A 12,133-nucleotide genomic window follows, 5' to 3' on the forward strand; every position below is an offset into this window, starting at 1 on the left:
GAATTCCCGTGCGGCCGCGCGGATTATACTTTCACTTTAGAATGAGCACCAATTTGGGAGTAAATTGCTTGATTGTGTTTAATATTATTCTCAATGAAAAAACACAAAAACAGACCAGTACAATGACAAACTTGCTTAAATGGGTGCTTTTACATTTAGCTTTGAAACTGAATCTTCCGCCATATATATTGCTCAGTTCAGTTTTTAATTGTAGCGTCTGTTCTCTAACTGAACAAAATTTTTCTTATTACTATAAAACAATCAAAATGATATCAATATGACTGTTTATAATTTCAAACAGCTATATCTATAACGAATAAACATTTACAAGTCTTGACATCATATCCGGGAGATAAGTCAGTAAATTCGAGTAAAATCACAGGTTTGCTTATCCCGTGCGAATGCGCCACGCAAAATTCAGATGTGGGGGAGTAATTTCTAAATCACACGAGGTCCCCAGATAATACTTATCCCCTGCGAATAGGGCTTAAAGGGTTAGTTCACCCAAAAATGAAAATTCTGTCATTAATTACTCACCCTTATGTCGTTCGAGACCCGTAAGACCTCCGTTCATATTCGGAACACAAATGAAGATATTTTTGTTGAAAGCTGATGGCTGAGAAAGGCTTCAGATAGGCCTCCATTGGCATTCAGTACACTTATACTCCCAAGACCGATAAAAGGCACTTAAAATGTCGTTACAAAGTCTATCTCACCACAGTGACTCTACAATAATCTTACGATGCGACGACAATAGTTTTTGTGCGCAAAAAAAAATCAAAATAACACCTTTATCCAGCTTGTTATTGCCTTCCGCGTGTGCCTCCACGACGCATGCGCGAGAATATGACGTAGCGCCGGGGTTCGGGAATCCATGAAATACACACTTAAGCCCATTTTGAGAACTACGCCGAGACCTAAAGCACGATCAATGTAGAATCCAACAGCTTAGACACGCGTGTCTTCCTCTGATTGTAAACAAATCACTTCTGGGTCATCTGTCCGAACGCCGGATCTGCGTCATATTCTCGCGCATGCGTCGTGGAGGCACACACGGAAGGCAGTAACAAGTTGGAAAAAGGTGTTATTTTGATTTTTTTTGCGCACAAAAACTATTGTCGTCGCATCGTAAGATTATTGTAGAGTCACTGTGGTGAGATGGACTTTGTAACGATGTTTTGAGTGCCTTTTATCCGTCTTGGGAGTATAAGTGTACTGAATGCCAATGGAGGCCTATCTGAAGCCTTTCTCAGCCATCAGCTTTCAACAAAAATATCTTCATGTCTGTTCCGAATATGAACGGTCTTACGGGTCTCGAACGACGTGAGGGTGAGTAATTAATGACAGAATTTTCATTTTTGGGTGAACTAACTCTTTAAGAAAAAAACATTGGCTTATATCCGGAACAATACGATACATGAGCTGCAGTATGGGAGGCCAAACACACCAAATGTGGGACGAAACGCTGCGCTGTTACAGAGCTCGCGCCGCACTGACGTCATCGCAGGGAGAACGTGTTTGCTAGCGCCACTGAATGGATGGCACAGTGCGGCAACAGGGCTACTTTACTCGAATGCGAGGGCATTAGCTGGTAGTTGCTGAATACGTACTAACGGCACATCCGGGAACTTAACTGTCAATTTCATCACTGCCCCTTTTAGGGGAAAATGAACTAGACTTCCCATAGCCTTCAATACAAAATAGCGGCACAAAACAACATCCGTACACAGCCGGCAGGCGTGAATAACTTAAGAAATCACTAAGATTAAACATGTCAAGTAATTATATGTCGAGCCTGCCTGCCAAGAGCGTGAAAGATACATCCACACACTTAATTTGGTCAATTTAAAAACATGTCCCTTCATTCTCCCATTGTCAAATTGGTGTAACAAGTGAATGATTTTACTTCGTTTTTGAAAGTAAACATCTTTAAATGTATACATTATGTCTTTATATTTAGAGTACTGAGTGCACTTTTCTGTCCAGCCATACAACTAGCCTGATTTAGCTTCCGATAGCATCATCCGTTAGCCTGGATGCCAGCCGAACTTAGCCCCGCCCACAACATTTTTACTCGGGCAGTTCGGTCTGGACTTGATCCATAGAGAAGTAATTATGCCCGAACAGAAACTGTTCGGACCAATGAAATTGTCAGGGCGGGCTTTAGACGATGATGGACAGATGATCAACATTAACATAATCATCCACGTCATCAAAGGCGCTTGGGTTGAGTTTGTTCTAATCCTAAACGGAGAACTTGTTCGTATATGCATTCACCTTTACTATTTCTCTCAGAAATGATGATCGTGTTGGTAAGTACTCTGTGTATCCTTAAATTCTTTTTTTTACAACACTGGCAAAGATCGTTTACACTCATCTTCTTCTTCTAACGTTAGGCTACTTATTCCAGCGTGCGTGCAGGTACAGGGTTGCCGGGTTCTCCGGGAAAAAAGGCATTTGGGGGGTAAAATATGTGTTATTTTGGCAGGGCTGGCAGCTAAAAATCGCATTCCTGGGTCTGTATATCACATAATTGGGGTCGCTTCAACCCGCGGACTTGGCAACACAGTGCAGTTGAGTTCTGTTGACATTTGACAACTAACGTTGTGCGTCGCTCCGTTGCTCTGATTGGTTGTAGGTCTATCCAATTGAGGTCTTTCCTGGTTCGGTTGAAACACGCCCCATAATCACAGCCCAACGGAGCAGAATCAGTATGACGACGTCAGGCTAATCATCCGTACTTCATGATTCAAAAACGAAGTAAAATCATTCACTGGCTTACCTGGTGACTTGATGAGGTACGAGTAAATATCCGGGTAAGACACCTCTGGCCACTGGGTGGGGTTGTTATACCAATTTGATGGTGGGAGAATGAAGGGACATGTTTTTTAAATTGAACAAATTAAGTGTGTGGATGTATCTTTCACGCTCTATGGCAGGCAGGGTGGACATATAATTACTTGACATGCTTAATCTTAGTGATTTCTTAAGTTATTCACGCCTGGCGGCTGTGTACGGACGTTGTTTTGTGCCGCTATTTTGTATTGAAGTCTATAGGAAATCTAGTTTATTTTCCCCTAAAAAGGGGCGGTGACGAAATTGCCAGTTAAGTTCCCGGATGTGCCTGTAGTCCGTATCACAGGTATTTCATATATGACATGAGGACATGACGTAATTTAATACATGCATATAATTTTGCTTCTCAAGTAAATGTATATTGACTTAAGAATGTTTAGATATTTGTACTGGAAAAACAAGACAAAAATACTGAGTAAGACAATATTTTTTTCGTCTAACGACTGTTGTACTCACACTCTCAGATCAGACATTAAAAAGTGAGAATAGGTCACTTCTTATCAACATGGTTTTATTGGTATAATTGAACTTGTACTTGGGCAAGTAGTAAGATAAGTATTAAGATGCCTTTTTAAAGTCATTTTAGAGACACTGCTGAGTTGTGACACATACACACTAATTTTCCTTTTCTTCTTTTATGCTTCAGGGTGAGTCATGTGAGTTGTTCCTCACATAGGGTCATTTAAAGAACGATGATTAGATGAAGGAAACTGTGTGTGCCGTGTTCTCTGCTGAGCACATACTGCCATTATTGTGAAGTGCTCATTTGCATTAATCCAGTATCAATACTTACTGTTCTGAAGTGACTGATGGGTTACAGGGGGTGCAATGACCTAAACCTCATCATATGCAAATTACGCATTGTTTCGGTGGAAATTCACTGAAAAACGTTTTATTATTAAACAACCTTTAACCGAAGTATCCATGAAAAAAACGTCACACACTTAGATGATCTTAGAAGTCGGGAGATTATCACACTGAGCATTTACATTGGCATAAACACCTGTAACCCTGGTAGGCGGAGATTTCTATTCAAACTCTTTAACCCTATTCTTTTTCTTTGATCAGATCAGTTTAAGCCACTAAACTCCAGGAAAGTTTTCAGACCAATGATCCAGTAAGCAAATGCATTAAATCAATCAGTCCAAAATAGCACTAATGTAAAGAAAACCAGGCTGATTACATCAGAGAATGGCGACTCACGCTACGTTTTATTGAATTATTCATTGTTTTAAGTAATTAAACATAGACAGTACTACCTTTACTTAGACTAAAGATTTGAGAGCGTTTGACGTGTGTGTGTGATGGTTTAGTGAGAAGGGAGACCATGTGTGTGTTTTAATGCTTGGACACAGTGGCGGCTCTGAAGTCCCTGTACTACGAATATGACATGATACAGGGGGATGTGTACTTAATGCTAACTGACAGACAACTAGATGAGGAGGGACAGATGGGGAGGTAGAACTGAGACGTCTCCATTCCACTGCGCACACAGCAGTGCTGTTGAACATGGTCGAGCACTGATCTGATCAGACCTTTACTCTCTCTGCTCACGGCATTACTACACCACGGACCAGACAGGAGGAGGAAGACTATAACAGACACATCACTGGACATAATGTCACACAAGTATTACTCATGGTCGAGAGACCTTGAGACTTCATGCATAAGACTTTTTTGTAGTTTCTAGTTACATTTAGAAGTTTCCACCCATTTGACTTTCTTTCTACCGTGGAACACAAAAGAAGAATTTTGAAAGATATACTGGTCGTCCATGTAGTAACAGAAACGGACAGTTTTCAAGCTTCAAAAGGATGCAAAAGCACTGTAGAAGTCCATACTAGTCGGTAAAGTTTGTAAATTAGATTAAATGGCTAATTCAAAAAAACGTTTATTTTTCCTTTCACAAGGAGAGCTAGAGCGGATGTCAATATTTTCAGTGAAATAACATCTTAAACTTTGGTTTACACAAATCTATCATGACCAGGGCTTCAAACTGTGAATAAATTGTTTCGTCAAATACCATTTCTACTCAAGTGTGTGCCAGTGTTTCGTACACTCAACAACAAACAATGCCCTAACCATAATGTCCAATTCAAGAACAAATGACACTAATGAACCTGTTCTTTTTAATCATTAAGTCTAAAAGATTCACAAAACAGCTCCAAACTTGTTTATGAATTAGCAGTTTTAATCGTACTCAGTCAGTGAATCGTTCAGAGTCAACTGCCCACACTGAACCATCTCTGCATCACTTCAATGCGAAAAATAGTTTGTGTTCTGGAGAGGGGTTTCATGCCTCTCTGTGATGGTACCACAAGCTGTCGCTCCTGAGCGAAGGCTTCTGGTGGGGGTGTAGACTCGTAGGAGCGAGTCGAAGTATGCGGGTGCTGAGCTTGTGGTGGATCCATAAGCAAGCATCAAAGCCTTGAACTTGATGCGAGCAGCGAGTGTTGGCCAGTTCAGAGAGATAAAGAGAGGTGTGACATGGGCCCTTTTGGGCTCGTTGAAGACAAGACGTGCCGCTGCTTTCCGAATCATTTGAAGCGTTTTGATTGCACACGAAAAATCATATAAAAAAATGTCATGGCTAATCCAAGCTTTATAATGGTAGTGAATGAGAGCGTAATTTTCCGTAAGTTGAATACAGAAGGCAGTTTGGCCGAAGCTAGATATTTTACTTTATAATGTGTTAAATATGGATATTTTTTCTTACATAAACGCATCTCTTCGCTTCAGAAGGCCTTTATTAACGCCCCGGAGCTGTGTGGATTGCTTTTATAAATGGATGGATGCTCTTTTTGTGGCCTTCAAATTTGGGGCTCCCAGCCAGGATATTTTTTAATATAACTCTGATTGTATTCATCTAAAAGAAAAATGTCATATACACCTAGGATGTCTTGAGGGTGAGTAAATCATTGGATGATTTTAATTTTGGGGTGAACTATCCCTTTAATAGAGGGTTAGAGGGGCATATTTAGGGCCCAAGCCCTGAAAGGGCGCAGAGCCCTATTGTTCTTCCTCAGATTATTCTTTGTTTTTTTTTTTTTTTTTTTTGTTTTTTTTTTCGACTTCTCGGGTACTTTTGGGGCACTTAACATGCTCGAAAACTCTTGAAACTTCGCACAGGCGTCGGAATGCGCGGCCATCAGAGCCGGGCTGAAGCTGGTACCCGGGCGTGGCAGGGGGGCTCGACAGCGCCCCCTAAAGTGGGGTCTGAAAACTTGGTCCATATATCAAACACACTTGCACGTACATGTATGAAACTTGATACACATTTAGATCTCATCGGGCCGAACAACTTTCGTGCTCATAGTTATGTGTCAGCCCAACAGGAAGTGAGCTATTATGGGTTGTTCGGAAAACGCATGCTCTGGAATTTAATATACTCCTCCGAGGCCATTGTTTCGATCATTGCCAAACTCGGTCAGCATTACGTGAACATATTCAGGATGCTAAATTGCGAGCGGATTTTTGATATCTCGAAAAGTCTGGCCGTGGCGATGCAACGAATTTATGGCGAGAAAAGGGAAACAGGAAGTGTGTTATAACTTGTGCAAACATTGACTGGTTTGGATGAAACTTCAGCTGTGTGTTTGTTATAAGAAGCCGATCACATGGATATGACTTTTGTGAGTCAAAGTTATAGCGCCACCAACTGGCAGCAGGAAGTGTGTCACTTTCAAAAATGCTTTGAATCACCATCTTATTTTCACCAGATTTATTTCAAACTTCATCAGTATAATGTGAAAACATGACAGATAGAGACGTATGAAATGGATTCCTGAAATTTCAAATACTGTTGCCATGGCAACGTGTCAAAGTTTAATAATCTTTTGGCTGTTCTGAGGCTCTTAGCATGCTTGAAATTGCTTGAAACTGCTTGAAACTCAACACACACATCAGAGATGTTAGTCAGTACACATGGGCAAAGCCTCAGAAACGGGCGGGGATGAGGGGCTCTCTAGCGCCACCTTTTGACAAAAGTGAAGGGCTTCGTTTCATCTACAATCACCAAACTCAGTATATATATTGACCTCATCGAGCCGGACAACTTTCTAATTTACAGTCATTAGCTCCGACCAACAGGAAGTCAGATATTTTGGTTTGAAGGTGAACTTTTGGTTAAATCGGGGTCTGAGTTTTTACGTTCTCCTCGTAGGCGATTTATTCAATCTCCACCAAACTCGGTCAACATGAAACAAAGATACTGAAGATGCTAAAATGTGAACGGATATTGGATATCTCAAACGGTGTTTCCATGGCAAGGAATTAAATAAGGACAAAAAAGGGGAACAGAAATTCTCTGTGTCTGCTGCTCTCCCCTCAATGAACACAAGATGGCAGCATTGTATTAGTTTTGAAGCAGGATAAAAAAAAACTTGTTTCTCTCTCTCTCTCTCTCTCTCTCTCTCTCTTGTTTGTGATTTATGAGGACACAAATTTGTATAATGACATGGGTATTACACTGGTATTACAACGTGTATGTGTGTGTGTTTAAAAACATACTAAAACAATGTTTTATTAAAATGTAACCAAATAGCTTTAAAATAATCATACTATTTTTCAGATCAATATATTTATTTTATTTAATATATTTCTTCTGAATATTTATTCTCTGTCTGCCCTCCCCTCACTAAAAGGTAGCAGTGTTGTTCTGAGGCTCTTAGCATGCTTGAAATTGCTTGAAACTGCTTGAAACTCAACACACACATCAGAGATGTCAGTCAGTACACATGGACAAAGCCTCAGAAACGGGTGGGGATGAGGGGCTCTATAGCGCCACCTTTTGACAAAAGTGAAGGGCTTCGTTTCATCTACAATCACCAAACTCAGTATATATATTGACCTCATCGAGCCGGACAACTTTCTAATTTACAGTCATTAGCTCCGACCAACAGGAAGTCAGATATTTTGGTTTGAACGTGAATATTGGTATAATTCAGGCTCTGAGTTTTTACGTTCTCCTCGTAGGCGATTTATTCAATCTCCACCAAACTCGGTCAACATGAAACAAAGATACGGAAGATGCTAAAATGCGAACGGATTTTGGATATCTCAAACGGTGTTGCCATGCCGAGGGATTAAATAAGGACAAAAAAGGGGAATGTGTGCTGCCCTTCCCTCAATGAACACACGATGGCAGCAGTGTCTTAGTTTTGAAGCAGGATAAAAAAAAACCTTGTTTCTCTCTCTCTCTCTCTCTCTCTCTCTCTCTCTCTCTCTCTCTCTCTCTCTCTCTCTCTCTCTCTCTCTCTCTCTGTGTGTGTGTGTGTGTGTGTGTGTGTGTGTGTGTGTGTGTGTGTGTGTGTGTGTGTGTGTGTGTGTGTGTGTGTGTGTGTGTGTGTGTGTGTGTGTGTGTGTGTGTGTGTGCGTGCTTCTGTGATTTCTGAGGACATACATTTGTAGACATTTCATGTGTCCCCGTACATATATTGTTCTCTTCGAGCCGGACAACTTTCTAATTTAACTAATCTAATTTAACTAATTTAAAACTTTCTAATTTTAAATAAAAACGTCATGTGCTGTGTTTGCCAAGATCACGTATGATGCATATGCAGGGTATATGCAGGAATCCTGAAGTAAATTTTAATACCTTTTTAAGACTTTTTTAAGACCTTCTCAAAATATTTAAAGACCTCATCGGCGATGAGAACTACTGTTGAGCAATAAAATAAAAATATATAATCATAAGCTATAACAAAAATATATATTAAATTAGGTGAGTGGATAGTTAAAAAAATTTGCAATTACAAAAAGTAATTCTTGAAAAAACATCTCTGGACTAATTTTATAAAATCTAAAAATGTTAATGAAAAGGTACAAATTACTTTGTGTTCTTATTAAATACATTTATAAAAAAAACAATTTATATTTAATTTATATATGAATGTAAATAATTATATGGGCCTACACAAATAATATAACATTTCAAGATTTATAGTTTATTGTAAACGTAATGTGCAGCTCTGTAAAGGGGCAACAAATATATGATAGATACGTGAGAACAAGATTTTTTTTAATCATCTTTAAGTGCACAAAACTATGAAAATATATGAAAGCGCGGCACAATGTGCTTATGCGCATCCCGGGTGCAGAATGATGCGCTTAAAGCAACATGGAGTCAGAGGGCGCAGTGCAGCGCGAGTGCACATTAAAAAGTTCACGGCATAAAGAGACGATGAGCGTTGAGCGCACAAATCCTAGTCTACTATGTATATCGGTCGGTTTCTTCACAGTTTTAAATTCCGGTTATTGTGCGTGTGATGCCTTGTGTTGTCACCCGGGTAGGGAGCACAACATCGTTCAGAAACCGCTAGATAAACTCCAGGAAGATAAATTATTTTATCTGCATATCAAGTATTATAACGGGAATATATCATCTTGGAGTGAGCTTTACCGAGCAGCTGACTGACTGTAACCAAACACGACGCGCAGTTTGAATGCTGAACGGAGAATGATGGACAGCTACAGCGGAGGAAAGACATTCAGCTATGGAATGGCTTTAGATAACTTTGTACTAGCAAATCATAAAATACTAATAATGATTGCTGAAAGATCATGTGACAATATATATTTCTGATGATTATTTAATTACCACGACATGCCTAATCTGAGCAAGGGACTGCCTGTCTTGAGTTTTGTCGACAGACGGAGGTGGCACGAAATGTGACGGAGGCGGCTGCTATGCAGGAAAAACCATAGAAAAACCCTGCGGTCATTGTTTAAACTCATCCTACTCCAACCAGGAGTCCGCAAATTTACATTTCCCCATTTCGGAGTCTGTTTCGCAACGTGTGGAGGGCGACACATCACCTAACTGCGCATTTCGCAAAATACGTGACATCACCCATAGACGGTGTGCGCGCCCGAGCTGATCTCACTGACATATCACTATTCAGACAGGACTAGTTTTTGTAAATTATATTTGAGTTACAATTCTCATCACCCAACATCTGTGATTTCAAATATATTCAAAATAATGTTTTCGGAGAGTGAAGTAAAAAAAACTTTCTCCCACCATTTAGATTTTATTTATTTTTGTTGTTAAAATCTTGTGAATCTTGTTCAATGTGCAGATTGCCTCTCTCTCAGTCCTTCCCCTCCCCCCTCACTCTCAGGCTCACCCTGGGTGTGTGTGTGTGTGGGGTCTCTCTCTCACCCTGTGAGTTTGTGTGTGTGCCTTTCTCTCTTGATGATGATAATTTACCCCTTTCATATCATAGACTATCACAAATAACTATCACTTGTGAATAAGTAAAAAAAGAACTATACAAATACCTTGAATTAAATACTGGCCTTCTGGACTTATAACATTTTGAGCAGGAAAAGATAACTTTTCACATATTTGAAAGAGATCTATTTCATCCCATGACATTAAAAATCATCTACATTTAAATGACATCATGGGTGTGGCTTGTGGTGATAGTGGCACCAGCTGCTGCGGTAAATGTGACATATTCGAGCGATTTAAAAAAATTATCCTGTTTAAATGCAAATTGCCTGCCGTGCACAGTTAAGCTGATGCCACCGGCGTGGCGGTGCCACCGGCTTGGGCCCGTCATCGCTGCTCGCAGCTTTAATAATATTTTGAAATGCCTTTAAATACACATAGGCTGGAGTATGCGGAGCTCAAGACACTGTTATCATTCTTATATGCTGTATAGAGCTTCTGTATTAATTACATGAGCAAATAGTATGTTTTATCTGTACATAGAGGCATTGCACAGCATTTTGTGCTTTAGTTACTGTAGCCACAGCTTACTGCTTAGTTCTTAGAGCCCATCAGTGGATATCTAGCAATGTGTCCATTAAGGCTGCAATGTGCACACTTAAAGAGGGCAGGCTAGTTTTCCAGCGACTGCGTCTTGATCTCGACTCCACGGGGTAATGCCTGCAGCTTGTTCAGATTTAATTAAAAAGAGATGCAACCCCTGACAGAGAGCGAGCAGGAGGGGAAAGATAGAAAGAGAGGGAGGTGAGGAGAGGAGAGAAGACCTCATTTGCATTGCATGGTTTGACACTGATATGAATGGAAAAAGAAAAGCCTTTTAGTTTGAATCATAAATCCATCTTACTCAAACTTCACCTAAATATGTCTGTGTTCAAATCGCTCCCCAGGTGAGCCCTGATTTCGTCCGCAGTGGTGAATTCTCCCTGGAGAGGATGGGCGTCACATACAAAGCTACAGCTCACTTGAAATCACCCTTTGACCCTGAAAACAAGCGTGTTAAGGGCATCTACAGCTCTCCACAAGACAAGGCCAAAATGTAATTGATCCAGACTGAGTTCAGTATAACAGAGGTAAATGTTTACAGACCTTTATCCAACACATCAGCGTCAGCATTCCAGGACAAAACAAATGACTGTTTCTTCTGGATTTATATTCACTGTCTTAAAGGGATGATTCACCATAACGGATCATAGAAGAACAAAGTACTAATGTGAATTAAATAAATAACCTGGTTATACAGTGTAATAGTGTGTGCCTTAAAGTTAATTCAAAATCAATTTTTGTCAGAAAATAATAATTTAGTGAGTAATCATGAGCCTGTCTCTTACTTTTTTGTGCCGGTTTGAACATTTGTGAGTTTTTTCATTGAATATCTGTGCGTTAAAAATGTTAATCAGTGGTTAGATGTAAAATTTAATGAACTTTTGCCAAATATAAATCTATGAAATGAAATAAAGATGTTGTCTTTTTATTCAACACATAATTTGAAAGTCTGTTTTGTGTTACAAATCATCCTGTGCGCTGTATTTTCCAGACAGAACGAGAGAAACTGAACATGATTTCTGCATTTTGGGCCATCAGTTCATTCCGTTTCCCATGTACTGTCACTTAAATGAATATTTTATTGTATTTGAACCTATTTCATCATCGCTAGTAATAGTAATTCTTTCTAAAGTTTGGCCTCTAAGCTGTCTGCTGTTTAACTTCATTAGTTGTTTAAATGGAAAGTGTAAATTTGCTACATTTATGAAGAATAAAACCAAATGTTGTCATATTGTGAAATCTTGTAACTCGTATTGTATTTCTGTCTTGTAGGAGAACATACACTACTCTCAAAACTTTTGGGTCTGTAAAATTATTTGATGTATTTTTTATTTTTGATGGAAGTTAGTACTTTTATTCATCAAGGATATATTAAACTGATCAAAAGTGACAGTAAAGATATTTATAACATTACAAAATATTTCTATTTCAAAAATATGTTCTCTCTATTCTTTTAATAGAGAAAAAATCTTTTAAAAATGCATCGTTTTCCACAAAAAT

At 39.4% G+C, this 12,133-nt stretch overlaps 1 protein-coding gene across 4 annotated transcripts in view; it reads left to right on the forward strand.

Moving 5' to 3' along the window:
- sardh (sarcosine dehydrogenase) overlaps positions 1–11,879 on the forward strand; it is a 72,806-nt gene extending 60,927 nt beyond the window's left edge. For 3 of the 4 annotated variants that reach the window (XM_079804518.1, XM_079804520.1, XM_079804519.1), the window contains exon 21: positions 10,978–11,879. In XM_079804518.1, the coding sequence (XP_079660644.1) occupies positions 10,978–11,130 (153 nt within the window). In that variant the 3' untranslated portion in view covers positions 11,131–11,879. The remainder of the gene's footprint in view (positions 1–10,977) is intronic. The other variant, XM_079804521.1, reaches the window with a different exon arrangement.
- Positions 11,880–12,133: the final 254 nt, after the last annotated feature.

The sequence above is a fragment of the Gobio gobio genome, assembly GCF_949357685.1.
Source record: "Gobio gobio genome assembly, chromosome: 22".
Classification (NCBI taxonomy): Eukaryota; Metazoa; Chordata; class Actinopteri; order Cypriniformes; family Gobionidae; genus Gobio; species Gobio gobio.